Source organism: Leuresthes tenuis, unplaced genomic scaffold (genome assembly GCF_036924035.1).
Source record: "Leuresthes tenuis unplaced genomic scaffold, fLeuTen1.0.hap1 SCAF_3, whole genome shotgun sequence".
Taxonomy (NCBI): domain Eukaryota; kingdom Metazoa; phylum Chordata; class Actinopteri; order Atheriniformes; family Atherinopsidae; genus Leuresthes; species Leuresthes tenuis.
The window spans coordinates 12511602-12531840 of NW_027325357.1; the positions used below are offsets into that span (position 1 = coordinate 12511602).

The 20239-nt window shown below is 39.7% G+C and overlaps 1 protein-coding gene across 1 annotated transcript in view; it reads right to left on the bottom strand.

Annotated features, from left to right (window-relative positions):
* LOC140303192 (mitogen-activated protein kinase kinase kinase 12-like) overlaps positions 1-8477 on the bottom strand; it is a 19725-nt gene extending 11248 nt beyond the window's left edge. Inside the window, exons 1-5 of the mRNA XM_072381854.1 lie at positions 8043-8477; positions 5644-6177; positions 2916-3099; positions 2457-2648; positions 1717-1875 (exon numbers count right to left, since the gene is read on the bottom strand). Of these exons, the coding sequence (XP_072237955.1) occupies positions 1717-1875; positions 2457-2648; positions 2916-3099; positions 5644-6136 (1028 nt within the window). The 5' untranslated portion in view covers positions 6137-6177; positions 8043-8477. The remainder of the gene's footprint in view (positions 1-1716; positions 1876-2456; positions 2649-2915; positions 3100-5643; positions 6178-8042) is intronic.
* Positions 8478-20239: the final 11762 nt, after the last annotated feature.

A 20239-nucleotide genomic window follows, 5' to 3' on the forward strand; every position in this document is an offset into this window, starting at 1 on the left:
AATGTTAATGCAGAAAAAAAGAGAAGACTTCATTTCAACACAGTGCCTGAAACTTTCAATGTTCAGCAACATTCCTCATCTGTTCCCTCAAGTTTTATTTGAGACCAGCAAAATTGAATGAAAATTTGTCTTCATTCTGCTCTGTTGGGAAAAGGATTTAGTTGATCATGATATGCACACAAAAATATAAGCAAATTTAAGGAAAACAAAACTATAATGTTTTTCGTAATGAACATTAATAATATCCCATCAGCTGACATTTATCTTAACTATTACAATATTATTCTGCATTGTAGCAGCGGACATAATTATATGGTGAAAGATGTGAGGCACTGCAGAAAAATGAAAACAGTGGGTAAAATACCATAGGGATCATTTACACCTCCTATTTCATTTGCTATTTCATTTCAGAATTAGAAAATCCAAAATATTTTTGAAGCCCTATGGCAAAAAACAAAACAAAAAACAAATCAAATCATGAGCTATTCTGCAATTAATGATTGAAAACAAGTTTTTGTACTCCGCAGAACTCGAGGGATGAGTTCAATGAAGCGCTGAGTCCTACCCTGTTAAAATATTTCACAATATTACAGCTTTGCTGCCTGGGATTTTGATTTGTTTTCCTAAATGTTCTTGTAAAAACTCCGCTTGATATTAATTATTTTTAGTATTTATCATTTTATGTTATTCGCAGGACGTTGTTAAGATACTTAAGATGGTTAAGAAATCATCATTGTGCAAAATACTAATTTGGACATTTGTCTGTCATTGGGAAACAGAACACTGCTTTATTGAAAGTGACCCTATTTGTGTTGCTATGCAAAAGTCCTCACCAACAACCATGTTTTTTTTTTAAACATACTGTCTTAAATCATCTTTTTTTTCTTTTCCATTTTACTTTGTGTTTCTGTGTTTGTTAAGCCGAGTGGGTTCTGCTGCATGCAGATTTCTACACAGGTATTTACTCAAATACATTTCTATGAAATTAAATTGGCGTTGTCAGACATTATATTTTGGTTTTGTTGATTTGTAGTATTGTTCAATGTTCAGTGTGTTTGTGCTACGTGTTTTTTTAACAACATAATTTGTACCAGCTGTCACTGTATGTGACAAAACAAAACTAAATGTTTACAACATATGGAGGTACTTAACTACAGCCTCTTATTTATCTGCCTCTCTTCTTGTTGTATGAACTACTACCAAGTGATTTACATAGATTTAAACAAAAATGTACACTACACACCCAGGCTTTGCTTTCTTTCTACATCAAAAGCTTTTTAATCCTATTTTCACTTGTCAGCTAATGCACTGCTGGCTCGTGGCCAAACCATCCGAAGGTTATTTCAGCCTCTCCTGAGCACTGCAGCATCTGGCAGATCAATTATTAAATTAGCCAGCGTTCCTTTCAGGACAGAGAGACTGATGGAGGGATGTAGTATAGGGAAACGAGGGAGGCAGAGAATGTAGCGGGGAATCATGGCTTAACATAGGGCAACCCATCAGATATGGTAGAGACCCTATAGAATTTCATGTAATGAGATATTATACATCGTACTGAATAGATTTTCTGGGAACAGGATCCCTCGCTCTGCACTGTAGTAGACTGCAACTAATGAGATTCTGTGTTGATTCCGTGGCCGATAAGAGAATTCATGAGGGAAAATTTCAAGACTTCACTGGTGCAAAAGGACAAGTTAAAAGGGTTACGGCACCTACCAAATATCCACCTTCTCTGAGACAGGTTCGTTGCGGATGACCTCAGGAGCCATCCAGGCCACAGTACCAGCGAAAGACATCTTAGTGCTCTTGTCAATGAGCTCTTTGGATGTGCCGAAGTCAGAGATCTTAACTGCGTCATCGTAGGTGATCAGCATGCTGCAATTAAACATCAACATTTCATAAAATTTAACTGTCTGAGTTCGCTTGTGACAAAAACAATCAAATAAGTCACAATCAGACATTGACACATTGGGTTGGTCAGCCAAATTACACATTATCACTCTATGAGTTCTGAAAACCTGACCAGCATTGTGGTAGTGAAGGATTTTTGAGTTAATAAGTTCCCCTCCTATGCTTTATTTCAAATCATAGCTTCATGATTTAGCCAGACAGTGTATCTTGTTAAAGAATTGATCATCATCCTCAGTGCTGGTTACCAGATGAATCTGCAGCTTTGCAGGTTAATTAGGAAAAGAGAAAAAAATATTTCTGTTAATCTTTTATCATATTATTTCTGCTCCTCTTTCTTTGTAACTCTGTGTAGACCAAAATGACATGGATTTAGATTCACCTTGTTGATGTGTTTAAATCTAATCTTCTTTCATTACGTATCTATCTTTATTGACCCCCAGATTAATTAACTCTTTCACAGTGGGTTTCCCCTGACGTTGCTATTTATACTCTTATCAAACAACCGTAGTCAAACAGTGAATCTTTACCAAGTCTGCAAAACTCACTTGGGTGACTTGAGGTCTCTGTGGATGATCTTGTGGAGGTGCAGATAGTTCATGCCACCAGCAATTCCCATGGCCCAGTCCATGAGCAGGGATGGAGTGATCTTTCTGCCCGCTCTCAGCACTTCGTACAGTTGTCCCTGAGCGCAGTATTCCATGATGATACAGTAACAAGGAGCCTGGGTACAGATACCTCTGAGGGAAATTAAAAAAAATAAAAAGTATGAACAGTATGGTAAAGATAGAAAATAGGAGTTCCGTGTCTTGCAAAAACCTGAAATTGAACTAGTTTTGCTTTAATGCTTTAATGTCATCTGAAGGCCCAGTTAAGAAATCATTATCAGTGAGCCACTTTTCTTTAAGCAACATATTGTGCTCTCTCTCATTTTCACATACATGTCAAAAAGCATTGACACGCTCAATGCAAATGGTCTGATAAACCAACTGATCATTTCTACTGACTTGAAAGTGATGATGTTGGGGTGTTTGAGCTTCCGCAGGTGCTTGATGTCGGTCTCTTTGATGTTCCGCACTTTCTTCACAGCCACTTCCTGTCCATGCAGTTTACCGAGGAAGACGGCACCCTGGGCTCCGCTGCCCACCCATTGAAGGTCCGATATCTCTTCAAATGGGACCTCCCACTCCTCTGAAGAAAAGAAAGGAGGCAAAGCACTTGGTTGGTGAGTTTGTCCGTGTAGCTGAATACAGAAGGATAATTGTCCTTGCCTTCTTCACTGCCTACGGATCCGTTTTACTTGCATGATGAAAGTTAGCTGCAAGATCGTGTTTGAAAACTGATGTTGCTTGGTGACGTCACAAACTAAACACCTATTAAAGCCCCAACATGATATGCTCCTTAGTTTTCTTATTTGATATATAGTGAGGCTGTTGTATTTTGCCCTTTGTCCAGGCCATTAGTACTTACACACTGTTCAAGAACTAAAAATATCAACAACTATTGAATGAATTCTGAAATTTGGACAGGAATCTATGGTCCCCAGGGAATGAATACAAATTGCTTTGATTCTCTGCCATCTACCAAATCATTCTTCTACCATAATAAAGGTGACGTTTATGGTTCAGATGGAAACATCTGGACAACTTTCATGACAACTTACAAGGAGAACTCAGACATTCGCAACATATATTCAGTGTCCCCTTAGGTTAAAGTCAAGCAAATTTGATGATCCTGTGACTTTTTGTCGAGTGATGACATCGAGTTAAAACCTGATTTGTTATCAGTAAACAGTAAAGCAAATCACACTTCCAACATCTTCACTTTTCTAACATGTAATGCAGAGTAGCAGCTAGATTATGATTATTTTTACATGATTCCTGATGATAATTGACTTTTGAAACCTCATTCAGGTACAGAGCTTTTTTAAAAATTTATCTAAAACGTATTTCTTATTTGTTGATTGCCCTGGAATTAGAAACAAACAGACAATGAAATGAAATGAAAATAAAGCACAACCTGTATATAATTCTGCTGTAAAACATTAAACATCTGACAGTAAAACCTGCTGGAAACCTCAAGAACACAGGCCCTCAGCTGATATCTTGTTCTGTAGTTGAACCCCACCTTAACCTAACACTCGGGTGCGCAGGCAGACCGACAGTGAGCTTTAATCTCCTGTGGGTAATTCTCCCTCAGCCTCCTAAATCCTGCTTAGTGCCATTGTGGGGCTGACGCGAAACAGGGGTCCAACGCTCAGGAGGGGTTTGGAGGAAGGAGAGGATTTGAGAGCCTAATGTGGATGTAGAGTGAATAGAGAGGTGGAGGAGCAGTGCTGATGGTGATAACTGTGTCTGGAAAGAGATGGGAGGGGGATTCCCCTCGGGTCAGAAGGGGTCCATGTGGCTGAAGACAGGCTGTTAATCCAGAGAAAATATACAGCTTACTCTGCTGCTGTTCTTAACCCAGGAAAGAAGATTTAGGCCCATTTATCATATTAATGAGGCTGACATAAATGATTGATGCTTAGTGATTGATTGAGGGCTTGGCCTCTAATGAACCTCTCAAATTTTCCACAGTAAAGACACCAGACTGCTTCTGATACAGAATTTTCCTTGACTCTGCTTTGCTTGATTTGAAATATTGATCAAATTTAGCACATAACCAGACACCCCTCAATCCCTCAGACCCAATACAGGACATACGATTGTCCTGCCTTCTGCTGTGATACTTTGTTCCTTCCATTCAAAGGTTAAGAGTGGATGGGGCTTTGTCATACGTTGGGCTGGCATTCAATTGCAAAAGTCCTATTTATTTCACTTTTATAATATCCGTTTTGCTGTCATGCGTGTGTGTGTGATTCACTGTGATGGCGCACAGAAGAGGAGAGCAGTGAGGTGCAGATGGGCTGGGAGTGATAACAGCACAGGATGAAAAGGATAGGAAGGGAGACAATGAGAGATGGAAGGAGGAGGGGAGTCTAGGGTAGACATGGAAGTCAAACAGGGTGATAAAATATCAGAAAGGAGATATGTATAGCTGCCACCTACTAACCTGATGTGAGATGCTGTATTTATTTGATCAGGTTTGTGTTTGGCATCTTATCTAACTTCATATGTTCATGTCAGTGCTAGCTATGAAGTGTTTCTATTTGTGGACATGTTTATGTCTATGTGCATCCATCCTTGGGCGCATGCTCATGTCGGTGTGTGTGTGTGTGTGTCAGGTTTGTGTTAATAGAGATGAGAGGCACAGGGTCAGAGCATGGCCATGCATAATTCATGAAGCAGATTTGGCAGAGGAGTCTCAGGGGAGCCCTGCGCTTTTGTAGTGGCTGCAGACATAAACAACGCAACGTCACAGGGAGCTAGTTTCACTGGGGGGTGGCAGTGGGAGGTGGGCGCGAGCAGGCAAATGGATAGGAGGGGTGTATCAAGGGAAAATAAGCCCTTTGCAGCTTTGATAGAGTCTCCTTCTCTGGATGCAGCTAGTTCATGTCAACGAAAGTGTTTGTTTACAATGTGGCCTTTGTGGGAGTCATTTTCTACCCACTGCTTAATGTAATTAAACAGGCAGATAAGATCAATTAATTAGCATATCAAAGCTTCCCTCTAGAATTAAATTGGAGCTAGAGGTTGCTTTTATTGGAAAACTAAAAGCCACCATTGATTGTAATGCATATGGAGGTGCTTTGTGTGCACTTTATACAGAAATAAATTTAATTGCTAGACTCACCGTCCAGGTCATGTTTGTGTTCGGTGGAGTAAGCCTTGCCAATCATAGTCCAGACAGGCCGTAAGCACCCAAACAACCCCTCCAGAAACCCTCCTCCCCCTCCTGTGGACTGGCACTGTAACCTGGCATGATCCGCCTGGCTCCTGACCACAGAGCTGTCCGGCTCCTGCCCCTCTCCCTCTGTCCTTCCAGGGCTCCCATCATGCTCATGGAGCTTCAGTACACTATTGGCAAAATGCTCCTGTTGTTCCTCAATGGGCGTCTGGTTGTGTCCAGCAGGCTGCCCCTCTCTTCCTCCACCCCCTGGCTCGATAACCCCCCCAGTGTCTATGGAGAGAACATTTCGGAGGACACACTGGGTCGGGGTCAGGTCCATTTCTGGGGTGCAGGGTGTTTCGGCATCGAGGCGGCGAAAAGATGGGGGATCAGAGAGCGGGCTATTAAAGCCTGAGAGGGATGGTGAGGAAGCCCGAGGTTCATGAATGAGAGCCATGAGGGGTTGTTGTCATCAGTATGATGGAAGAAGTGGGAGCCCTGATGAGACCACACAGAAAGAGACAAAAATATTAGAAATGAAATGAAAGCTCAAATCAGTCTATCTGCAGTTTGTAGACCTATATAAGCAAACACTTTAGCAGTTGTTAATAAGTTATCAGAAACAGCATAGAAACTTGGCGAGGTTAGGGTTAAGCCCTCAATGACCCACGTCTGATGCCAGTAGATCTGACAGGGATGTGAATGCAGGCAGAGAAGGTGTAGAGAGGTGTTATAAGTGCAATTCAAAGTTGCTATTCTTTCCAAGTTCACAAACTCAGAGACAGCATATAGACTAGATGGAACTGATGCAGATCAGTGCAGAAAAAAACCTTATTACACAAAATGTCACATACTGTTATTCAAAACATAAGTAATCTTAGGCACGTCCCATAACTAAGAAGTAATGATCTATTCTGTAATCTCTTGGATGAAGGTAGGGATAAGTTATCTTTGTGCTTTGTATAGACCACGTGGTCAGAATACTGACACAGAGTTATGATGAATGTCTGAAAAGATCAAACACAAGAAGTGTGACCTGATTCAGGCTGTGTGGTTAATGAATAAAAGAGCCACCATAAATCTGAGAGACCCTCAGCTGACCACTAGCTTTAAAGGAAGTGCACAGCAAACAATATGGTGCCCCTCTCTTTGGCTAAATGAACAACCTTAGGTGCCACAGCATCACAGTGAATACTCCAACTAACTTCCTTACATTTAACAGACTACTCCATACAGTAGTACTGCATTTTGGCTTAACAAGCTAACGACAAATAAGACTAGTGCTCTACAGGCCAAACAATGACACAGTTGGTTGGTAACACGGAGCAACATCCGTGATTTGATAAAAAGGATAAGAATAGATGCTGATAATGAGAGAATTCTGACGACTTCTTCAAAGCTCTACATGTCTCCAAGGGCAACAGCGAATACATGCTTAGCAAGGAATGAGAGCACATCATTTTCTCTCAGCGCTTTTTAAAATTTACTCCTCTGATGTCACTGATGAGCCTGACAAAGAGGTGATAGGTTTTACCCGCTCTGCTGAATAATGGCACAAATCAAAATCATTCTGTGGCAGCAACATCGTGTTAGTTTACATGGTGCAAGACAAATCGCAGATATATTGTTTTAGTGAAAGCATAACTTAGAGCTTATCAGTTTGTCACTGGGAAGTGCACTTACAGTGTTATACATAACCTACCCATCAGTATGATGGTCAACTTGAGTGAAATGTATCTTCATGCTTTTACAGACTATCATATCAACCATACCGACACTCCCACTTTAAGTAATGTGTATGAGCAGGCATCCGGTGTATGAGCTATCAGCCAACAAGTACCCCAGTTGTACAAAATCACATATTATTGTTAATTCTTAGAATAATCATACAGACAGTCCAAAATGGGAGCAGTAGATGGGATTCATTAACAGAGAGACAACCATAAATCTCAAAGTCAAAGTAAAAAAATCACCCTCATTATAATTTTCTGCACCAAGAGGAACCCATCTACTGAGACACATCTGGTGCTACACATCATTCACAACCGACTGATCCCGTCTCCTAATAGTCCCGCTTTATTTATCTCACTTTATTTATCTGGAGGTATCAGCTGCGGGAGCTGTGGGAGTGGGCCACGCTCCGTTACAGGCCACTGCATAGTGGATGTTTCGGAGGCGCATCATCGCTTTTCTTCCCACCTCCAGTACATCAGTGAAGCTTCGCTGACAACATTTAAGTGACATTCAAACACAATCGGACTGTTTGAAATAGAAATGGAAAATGTGTGATTTTCTGAGAAGCCTAGCTGTCTGGTCCTCTTGTCTATCACTCCCAGTGAATGCTGCCTTGTAACAATTCCTACCTCAGTGCAGACAGCTGGAGTCCATCGCTGGTGTTTCCTTTAAGTTTGGGATTTTTATCTAATAACACGCTAATAATTCTTCCTTATTGGGTTTGTCTGTGTAGTCAGCATCCGCGCTTCCTTCTCTTCCTCCTCCGCATCCAGTGAGATCCCTTGGCAGCGGATGGATCTGTGGAGGTCCGCGTCTCTGCCGCGTTAAATCCAGCAAACGGTAAAAACAGCTCCAGCTACCCTCTCTTGATTCGCTTGTTTTCTTTCTACACCTCCTCCTTCTTTTCCCCTCTGAGGATGTGATCTGCGCACACTCAGGAATGTATACGGCCCCGTCTCATATAGTAAACACGACCGACGAGGAGAAGGGGAGAGGAAGATTGGGAGAGAGGCAGCATAGATGTCCTCCAATCAGATGACAAATGCGCTGTGACGAGCGGTGTCCGGTGAGACGCGGGACGAGTGCAGGTAGATCGGCTCTTGTGAGATCGAGGCTGCACTTTCAGGCAAAGATAGAGAGAGAGGGGGGGGTTCAGCCGGTATGTGAGGTGATCAAAATGATGTCATTCCCAAAGCATGCAGCATTTGACTGGACAGCACCATTTAATCCTTTCAAACCCTATTAACGCCCTGTGCATGGACTGCGCTGTAATTGGTGCATAATCTGCGAGCTCCGTCTGCCACAGCCTGGACATGAAGGAAAGACGGCAGGTTTTTTATTATCATCATCTCCAATCTCTTCTGACCCATTTCTCTGAGACAGAAAGAGTGGGACAGAGGACCTAAATGCGACTTTCCCCAGGCGTGACATGTTTCCCTGAGCGACTTTAATTAACCTGAATGACATAAATTATCGCACTACCTTAAACAACTGTCAACTTTCTACACAAATCTCAAATTTAAGGTTCCAAACACAAGAAGTTAAAAAAAACAACCAAAACACATCTTTAAAGACTCCAGCTTAAAATAAATCTCTTCAAGGTGTTTCTACGACCTGACAGTGAATTCATTAATAATGTTTTTATTATTGTGTCATGCATGAAATTATGCAACACCAAAAAGCCATATAAAACTAAAACCAAGATGCCGCCTGTAGAAAAACAAAGAAACCACAGTAAGAGTCCTAATCAATACTCAGATTTTTGTGCCTTCAACAAGATGAATGTTGCTCATCTAATATCCACCTTTTGTGTGTGACACCATGCTAAACATAAACCACATATTTTGTCCTATCTTTCTGTGTTTTAAGGGACCAAACGCAACTTTTAATCTTAATAACCAATACAATGCATCAGGATTTCAGAGTTTGTGCTTTTGCTACAGATGGACAACAAATGACAGTAGCTTGTGTGCAATACAAAAAGAAATAGGGAAATCTTGCCAGATAGACTCTGCAGCCCAACTCTGAGATCATGAAATCAGCGCAGACAGAGCAAAGACGATATGGCTGACATAGATGTACTGTATGCGAGTTTGTGAAACAGCAGGAGATCCTGTGTCAGAGCTTTGTATTTCCTCACAGTCCAAAAGGTTGCAGCTACATGACCCTTTTTGTGAGCTAAATCCAAATCCAGCCCTTATCTCCCAGATTAAGCCCATGTTGAGCTTAAACCCATAACGATGACCTCATCGTGCTGCTTGTAGACAGTGGGGGGAACCCCAACAAGTGCACAAACTGTAACAGACGGTACAAATACAAACAGCGAAAGCCTCCCTGTACACTCTTCTTTTGTTTTTTTTTTGTCATGAAATAAAGATGAAAAACAGATCACTGCCTTTGATACCATCAGAACAAGGAGAAAAAAAACACTGAGTCTTTCTATATCTACATTAAGACATCAAAATGTATTTTTTTTCTGGATGCTGTTGGGAATAAAGACGCAATGAAACCCAAGTGCTTTTCTACTAAGCTGCTTTAGCACCTACGGCAAACAGAGAACAACAGAAAATTAACAATAGATCTATCTTTATCCAAGTGATGGAATACGTGCCTACATTTTATGCTAAATATTCTAATAAACATAATAGACATAGTCAGAGTATGGCATCATAGTAGTATATCTGGATAATTCATTCTTTGCATACCGATTTCCTAAGTGAATATGCAAAAAAGCCATGGCTAAAAATGCACTTTATGAATGTTTAATGCTGGTTTTAATATCACATGGAAAAGGAAGTGTGAAAAAATAAGTGGCTTTTATCATTGCTGCTTTTTCTTGCCATCCCTATCTGCAATTCCTCTCCTCACTCTGTCTTAAGGCAGTCTGAACAGACGCACTCGCTCTCTTTTATTACTTTTCCTTAAAACTTTCTCCATGATTTATTTATTGGAGCTTGCATTTGCAAGATGGCTCCTCTTCAGTGATCTTCAAGCCTCTAAGGATCACAACTGCTTCTGATGCCCAACAAACAGCCTCTGCCTCTGTTTTCTGGCTACTCCACCAGAAACAAGAACAGATTGAACGCCGCAGGGTATCACTCCTGAACAGATAAAAAACACCTTCACTTTAAAAAACATTGCACCACAGATTTTGAATAAGCTATATTATCAGTAAATATCCAGCAGAGATACATTAATTCATACAACATAACAAAAATCAGACCACTAAGAGAATGGTAGCCCAGCCCAACAAACACACAGTGGCATCCATCCAAATAGCTGATGTAAAATGCTGCATTGCTTGGCAACATGCATCATTATCTGTAGGAGAGAATTAACAGAAGCCTGCAGTGGAGAATGTCGAGAGGAATGTCATGTGTGTGCGCGTGCATACCTCTGACTCTGGGTGTAAAGTATGTTGTGTGAGGCCCAGTGCCAAGTGAACACAGATTGTCCCAGTCCGGTTAGGGGGAAGGTGGCAGGAGAGAGGTGTTTGCGCATGTTTCTGTGGTTGAATGTGGACGATAGAATGGGAGGGCAGCTTCTGGCTCTTTGGGGAGCCTATTTATGGATTCTCATCGAGAGCCCCTTGTGTTACTCATTGTCACTTTCACTCATACACAGCTGAATAGGTGGGCAATCATCAAATCCACTCAACTCGATTCCTAAAGGGAATGTTAACAAAGGATCAAAGATAATTGCCATTCTGCTTTACCATCTTACTGACCAGAAACCAACAGCAGAAGAGCAAAAAGTCTTTCAGATTTCTGATGACAGATGAGTAGGTGTGTGTCTGCTTTTGGTTGCTTGTGTCTTCATTTGCACTATAGAGTTCACTGGGATAGACTGAGATTTGTCAGTAGTGTCATCAATCAAGTTGCCACTACTGTGCGCTTCATCCATATTGTCCAGTGATGGGATTCATTAAGGCTGGCGCCAACCTCCATTGGTGGGTGGACAGAGGAGGGTGTTGTGGGTGGGGGATTCTCCATTTCAACAGGATGATCTCACCGCCTGTCTGCATCTCAGGAAGAAGAGAATTCATTCATGAAGTTCACCCATTCACACATGCGCATGCTCACACATGTGCACACAAACACACATCTGCAACCCGCTTCTCCGAAAGGGATGCAGAGGAGACAGTTGTGCCAATGAGGCAATATTCAGGTGAGATCATTGCAGGATGTCAAGCTTCCTCCTTCCTTTTTGAAAACTCTATACAGGCTGAGTGTTTTCTTGCCTTGCAGTATTTGACCTTTCCTGCATTCCAGCAACAAACATTCGGATAGAGAACAAATACATTACTAAAAATCAACATGGCTGTAACTCCACATCTATCAGACTTGGTGTTAGTTTTGGCCAGCAGATAAATAGGTGTCAAACATTCACTCTTTTTAGGTTCTTTTTTTTTGGTCTTAAATGTGGAAAAATAGGGATTTTTTTAAATGCCCACTTAGTTCACCTGTGGTTTCTAAATCTGCATGTCTGTTGTCGTAGTGTCAAGTGGTTTTTAAGAGCTTTCTCAGTGAAAACAACTCCCTGCAGCAGTTTAACAAATTGTCAACCAGAATAGTAGAGACCAACCAGAAAACCAAAGCAGAAATCTGAAACTTTCAAACGTTGCCTCAGGTCGGATGAGAAAAAAGCCACTTATAAATCCTTTCTCTTAGATTAAACCTTGCTCTCAAATTTGCAATTCAAGAACACAGAATCTTTGTAGTCCGTGACCTAAAATTGTAGTGTTCATATGTTTTTACAAAGAATTAGCTATTTTGATGATAATCAAAACTCAAGAGTGGATTCAATGCCATATTTTGTTTTTCACTGGATATTACACAGCTTGCATGAAGAGACGTTGTATTGATAATGTTCTCCAATCCAAAACCAACCTTTGAGTTTAAGGCTAGCAGAGGAAGATTTTTCGTTTGAAAATCTGTTTAACACTGTGAAATATACTAGTGTGACTGTTTTATTCTGGCCTGCAATCACATCACATGACTGTCAAAGGACCAACAAATCCCATCAGCAATAGATTTCGGAGGGTAATTTACAGAACTTTCAACTAGGAGGCAAAGGCTTACGTGCCATCTGGTGATGGCCATTATGGTTTAAGACCTATGCTGTAGCACCAAAAGTAGCATATTCTTTTTTCTTGCCAATAGTAAAGTCCTTACTCTCAGTGCTTTGAGGGCAACAGTATATTCAGAAGCCATCCAGTAACTACCACTACCTCCAAGGTTACAAACCTATAACTATGACAATGTGAATGGGTGGCATTGCCCAGAATCCTACATCCTACAGCATCCCACAGTTTCTGATAAGCACAACTTTCTGAGATAATTAGGCAAGTTTATTGTTTCTGATTAGACCATGGATGTGAGCACAGAGAGAATGGTCTGCCAGCTACCACGGAGACAGATAAATTGTTTAAGCACTTCTCTGTCTGTCTGCAAGTTGTTTCTGCCAGTTTCAGAGCCTCCATGTGTGGCGTTAAGGTAGGTAAAGGTGTATTTCTGAATGTGGATTAAACACTCGCCCACGGCACTCAGAAACAAGGCGCTGGTTTGATCAGTGTAAAAAGGGTTTTAATTTAATTTTCATTCACAGTTTTGATTTCTTCTTGGCTTTTGATTACTAACATTCCTTTTCCATATTACATTTAGTCTTACAATTTTAAAATCAATGTTCACTTTTTTTCAGTTGTCGTTTGATTCAAATTATGTACCACATCCACTTGCTTAATTTTAGGAGGAGATGAGGATTTCACTGAAAAATAGAAAAACATATTTAAACATTTAAAAAAGATTCATTTTTAATTCTACAACTTTCTCAGAGTGAAGAGTTCTGATCCAATAACGAGTCCCCCCAGAATTTCTTGCTTCTAACACCAGATGTTACATACAACCATCGGAGAAGCTGTAAATGAAAATGGTCATAAAAAGGCACTTTTAGAAGATGATTGGATAAACACTGTCTATTATCTACTTTTAGCACTGTGATAGATTGGCAACCTATCCAGAGTGTATCTTGCCTGATTGCAGCCTGGACAGCCTCCAAAACCCTGAACTGAATAAAGTGGGTATAGAAATTGGATAGATGGATGAATCACCATCTTTCACAGGCTGGTTTCAACTAATTAGATCAATTGAGAGAGACAGTTTATTTTTTATCAAATTTAGTTGGACATTGAGATAAACAATATCTTATCCAAGAGGAGAAGACACTGTTTCTTTTTTTCTCTTATTTCAGTGAAGAAATTCTGTTCACATCTGACTTAACTAATGCTACAAGCAACCGCCCTCACCCCTTAAGGGATGGTTGCCATTGGTGGCTGTCACCTCTAACATCCACTTGTAGCACATGGAGTGGTTGGGTAAAACTTGCTGTGGCCAGACTGCAACTGCATTTGTTTGGAGCTTGGCAAGACTGATTTTCTCTGGATCCTGACTGCATGAATCTTTTGAGAAACCAGTTCCCTCACAACATTGCACATACTGAGGCTGTACAAACTGAGAGTACACTTGTGAGAAATATCTGGCCCTTAATCAGTTTCATCCAGCTAAAGGCTACATTTAATTAACTGTACATTTTATGTTGGTTAAGTAGCAAACAGTAGGTGCAAACACTGAAAACATGTGTCTAAAAAAATGATGCTGGTGAGGACGGTGGCAGTAAACCAAAACAGAATAAGTGAAGGAAGTTCATACTTAAAATTTGTAGATTTGGGGATAACAGCAGAGAACAAACAGTCATGATTACCATTTCTCATAAACAGAAACTGACAGGCTGAAGCCATTTCAAACTTTATAATTGTTGATAGCTACAAGAGTGCCAGACGAGTGGAGAAACATATCGACTCATTCCGTCATACTCTAAAATATGCTAATCCAACACTTAGATAAGTCATTGCTTTGATCTTTCAAGGAGATTAGAGATGTCTGATTTTCCTTTGAAACCGCATGAGGAGCAGGGAGGCAGTTGGGCAGCCTGCTGTTGAGAGCCTCTGGCAGCAACCCAGTCAGGAGAGGGTTAATAACTATAAAGGGGAGGTTGGAGAAGCCTTCCTGAAAGTCACGTGGTCTGTGCCGGGAAAGGGGGGGAGGGGGGGGGGGGGGGGGGGGGGTGTTGAAAGAAGATTGGAGAGAGTGGGTGGGTGGGTGCAGGGTTGGAGAGGGGAAGGAGTCAGGAGCATGTTGCCGTAGAAACAGAATCCTCAGTTGGCCGGTGTGAAGTCAGAAGCACAATATTAGGTGGTGACTGCACATATATGCTGGTGGTGCTATGAGGTAGGTGGGTGGATGGGAGGGATGAGGGAGCAGCGGTGACTCACGCTGGAGAACACACTCTGCATTCTAATGGATGTGGACGCACTCATACACACCTACCATCAGCTACATCACCTTCAATCCTCAGTCCCCCTCCATCTTAGAATCGCCCATTTCTCCCCACTAAGTACGATATAACATGGATCAGCGTTATCCTGCACCACTCCACTTCTGAGCATATAATTAATTCATTATGTCACTGGAAAATCCATTAGCTTAAGTTTTGGTGGCTTCACTTGCTTGTGTTGATAAAGGGCATCTATTAGAGGGAACTAAATGCTTAGACAGACAAGAAAACTACACCCATGTAATTGGTGATGGTATAATTGCACAGAACACATAACAATTAAACAGATAATATGTGTAAACCATGCTCAAGATTATCATTGGATTAACCACACTTCTCAAATACCCTTGAGGGTCGCTGTTCACCAGCTGGTCCAGAAAAGGTGTTAATAATTATACTGACCATTTTATGCTGTTTTTTGGGGGAGGATCTTTTCTTTTTGGCTGCGGGGAGATTGGTTCGTATCTCAATAGATTGTGGAGAAGCCGTCCGTGATAATTAATTTTATTCTCAGGGTACGAGACATAAGTGGCAATAATAAATACCTTTTTAACAATATATGAGATGTGTAAAACCTTCAGGGCTGATAAAACACAACTCATTTTTACAATCAACACATCTAGCCCTAATTATGATACTATAAAGCTACTGTATACTATGTACTTATTTGATGTTTTTTTAGCATAATATATGCTACTACATTGTGATAATAAACATAGCTCCTGTGAAGAGCATGAAGAGACAGGATCAATAAAAAAATAAATATTTCAATGTAAAGTTTATTTTAAAGCAAATATTTTTACATAATTCTTTATGTTTTAGTTTGAGGAATAGTTATTTCTGTCTATTAATTGAAGTTTTTGGGGAAAATATATGTGACAAATTAGTGTAATCAAAGTCCTGCTTGTAAAGGTTTTCTAAAAAGATATGATTTTCTGTTGTTTGTTTGACAAACAAAGCATGCTTTCTGCTGTTAGCATCAGCCATTGCTGTGTTATAACACTGGGAGGATGTGACGTCCACTGACCCTATAGCAAATAATTGACTCTTGATTTAACCATGTTTTGCTCTTCCTTTTAAGGCGAACCAGAGCAGGTTCATTTCCCATCAACGCTGTGTGTAAAACTGGAAGCAGTAGGAAAAAAAAAATCACAGGCACTGTGACGTTTCAACGGTCACCACCTACAACTGTATCTCATGGTTAGAGGGGAGCCAATGGGGAACAGGCTGACTGCCAGCCTGGTCAGTAACGTAAGGTGCTGTGGCAGTGGGTCGATATTAACCCAAGGTTTCTCAGTGCTTGTGACTATGACTCATTTAGTTTTTGGGAAGAGGTAGGGGCAGCCGTGACATCTGCAGTGAAACAAAAAACTGATGTCCTTTGAATCCTTTGTTATAGACTTTCTCTCAGATTTTTTGTTTGTTTAAGTCAGAGACTCATACTGTTTTTGCCATGTGATTAATGTTTGCCACATTTGAATAAATTTTCTGGTCTTTTTCGTCAGTGTTATCATCTTATCGTGCATCACATGTATCTTATTTGTCTTGATTTAAATGTTCTTGAATTTTCTTCATCTATGGTTTGTCTATTCTGTCTAGAAAATAAAACATGAGATGATCCTAGATTTGCCTAATATATTCTGCATGGCATTGTTTCCGTTATTAGTATTCTGGAGGAATACCAGTCTCCAATTATACAGAGTTATGCTAATTGCCTACTTCACCGGATCTCATATTAGCAGTATTAAGAGTCATTAATTCAGCCCAGGGACAATTACTATTAGGGATGATACTGTGATGGAGCTGATATTCCATTGAGATTTTTGGATATAAATGACAGAAGAGACAGAAACCAATTTAAGTATGGTTTACTAATGATATGATGAAAAAAAGTGATTCATGTTTAATTAAGAGGCAAACACTCGTATTCAGGAGTTGATTTATATTCATATGTTGTTGTTGTTGTTTATTATATGCAGATGTTTTATATATAGATAGGTGGTGCCAGAAAGTTACACAAGTCCATAAATAGCTGAACAGTGACACAATTTTAGGGATTTTTCATGTATCATGATGTGATTAAAGTGTAGACTTTCACTTTAAGTTTGAGTAGTTTAACAAAATGTTGCACACACACACACATAAAACATATCAGACAATTAACTGATGAGTAATTTCATGGCAGTTTGGCCTTTTCTCATTTATTTCAACTGATTATTTTGTTCACAGTTGTTCATTTGAAAGAGAGGTGTAGATGCAGGTGAAGAAAGCCTTCAACAGGCTGAAAAAGGGAAACACACTTATGATGGCTCATTTAACACTTTGGGATATTCATTAAAATAAGAATAAACCTGCAAGTTCAACAACACTGACAGGTGTGGAAGATCACATGAGAAAGCAAAGGTGGTTGTTCACTGAATTCTTTCCTTGTATAATATTTTTTTTATTCACAACATCTAAGCAAGTTAAATCCATTGTGGAAATATGCAGAGATAAAATTACATTGTTCAAATACTCATGGACCCCAACAGTTTGTCAGGTAAGGCGTGCGCTTATTTTCTTTTCTGGCTGTGAGGAAGGTTGTTGAGATTTTATACAATGCAGTTTCTGTCTTAGTTTTATTGCCTCTACAGTTTCAGTTTGTCTCCTTTCTTTGCATGAATCTGTAAACTAATCAACACAGAAGACATACTAGAGTGCTGTAAAAACATTCAAGCCCAAAATCATTCATATCTATGTCAAATTATTTCCACTACAATTTTGTCAATCACTGAGAGCAGGTAAAACTGTACATGGACAATGGAAATTTGTCACCCTTAATATTATTTTTACTTTCTTTTGTCACATCAACCCCCCAGAATAAACCTATAACTTAAATAAGAATTCAAAATTCCTCCAAGTTTGGCATGCATATAAATAAGTTTGGACTAAACTCTATGTTGAGTTCATCAATCTGTGGGGAATGTTGTGGACATGAATCAAGACAAAGCCTCACACTAACAAACACAACCTTAATGAATGGCATTTTAAAAAAGTTGCTCCAAAAGTTCAACATTACAGGTAGAGAAAGGCTCCTGTTCTCTCATAGTTGAAGCGCCAACATTAATTTAACCAGTTTAGCCAGTTGCTCAATGCTGTGCACTGTCCATGGTGCTGATCGTGAGCTACAAGGCCCTTCTGGAAAGTGCAAAATGTACCAGATTTATTTACTCATTTCAACGATGCAAATACATGACAATGGTAAAGCTGTTAAAGACTAGATAAACAATTTCATGTACTTAAGTTTTAAATACATATATTTTTTTCCATATTTGATCATATTTGACCATGGCGCTCTATGGTGCAGATGGTGATCTTCCATAGATTAAACATTGCTTCTGTAAAATATTTTGTCTTTCTCAGGGAGAGAAACCTCAAATTCAAGAACTATTCTTGCAAAAGTAATCTTTTTATCATTTAATATTAAGTATTTTTGAGGAGTGCACTCTGGCCCTGAGACAGATGCAAGCAAATAACCAAAAACAAAACACTGTTCAAAGCAAAGTACAAGTTACTATTATTATTGTTGTTGTTATTATAATAATTATTAATATTATTATTAATAATAATAATATTAACAATATTAATATTAATACGTTCATTAGTTTTTTACCAAACAGGACTTTTTTGGTTTTATATTATACACGTAGATTGTCTTTTTTTAAGATACAACCCACACCAAATGGACACCACCCACCCAAATCAATGTTTATCGATTTCATTACGCTAAAATAAAGACTTGTCAACGTGCCTGGTGAACTGGTAATTTGCGATGGAACAGATCTGTTAAATGACTGACCCGCAGCGCCACCTGGTCGTCACCCCCCCCCCCCCCCCCCCCCCCCCAAAACCAACATCTCGTCTTACCCGACAGGACTTACTTTCATGTCTAAGCCTTGAATGTCACTACATTGTCCCGAGATGAAGACTGAAATTAAATTTCAAAACGATACACACCCTGTACTCTTTCTCAAATGATACATGCAAGCAATGGTAGTGAACACTTGACTGGATATTAAAAGCATAGAAGGCATGAATTATCCGCTGCAGGAAAGAGTGTGCAAACAGGACTGTGGTAGAAAAACCTACCTTTTGCAGGCTTGTGGGGGTTCGATAAGAAGACGCAAGTGTCTGTCCACCGGTAGCTCGGCTTTTAAACAGGAAAAACGAGTTGTTTGTTTCACACAGGAAGACCCTGGAATCATCTCTACTCAGTCTGTCTACTTCGGGGGCCCCATCTGGCTAATTATCTCGTCAATAAACCTTGAAGGTAATGCCGCGAGAACGTGATTTGGGATGGGTACTGAGTCAGACACTTCTATTTACTCTCGCAGTTCACATCTGCGTTTATAATTGCATTTATTTACAAGAAAGAGATAAATAAATATGTGTACATATAAGATACAGATTTTTAAAGTAAACCACTCCAAAGCCTAAGTAGTTGTGTGCTTATTATGCGTTAAGCCTATCATTAAGCTTATTATTAGGAGGCTAAACTATTTAGTAATAATAACAGATACATTGGACGTGTTCATTTTGTTGTAGATTTAATTTCAGATTGGTAGTTTTTCTCCATCAAGGTCCTTATAATAATGGCACAATGACAATATGTTTGGAAATATATTTAAAATCGTTAAACTGAATCTCACATTTACTGCATTATTCATTCTGCACTGGACCTTTCTTTTTTGATCAGATGTATTCTGTTTATCTTAATCATCACTTGAACGTGTCACAAACTTGATTTCAGCTAATTTTTGTATGTTATTAAACTATCCCTATTTGCAGAATCTAATCTGACTGAACCCAGCAGTCAGATCTCCAACACAGTCCTCTACAGATATGGTAGAAGCTACCTAAAGGTGCAAATGTGGCCGTAACACAGCTGTTACAGCTCTGTTCAAGGAGCTGAGATGTTGTATACTACAAATAAAAGTTATACATAGAACTAATGATGGTGGCCAGCTCAAAGGCATAGCATACTAATACTAATTTTTACATGAAAATGGCACAATGCACTACAAAATACAAATAAACAAAACAATTAATGAATAAATCTACCTTTTTTCAAAAAGCTCTGTAAAACAACTACATTTTCATTTAAGTTGGTACACTATGTGAAATTAAACCATGAATGTAATTATTTGTCAATCATGTAAACCCTATCTTGCTGTAATCAATAATTGACATTGTTTTGGAAAAATTAGATAATCCCTTTGATATTGATGCCAGCACTTTCACAATGTGTTCCAACCTTTTGAAAACAGGGTTGTGCTGTAAACTGAAACTACTCAAACGGAACTCTTTCAGCAGAACCCTGAGCTCTGTGTTTGGTGAACAAGACACTGCTCAGTCAAAACAAATGCTTCTACATCACATAACTTTGGGGAAGAGA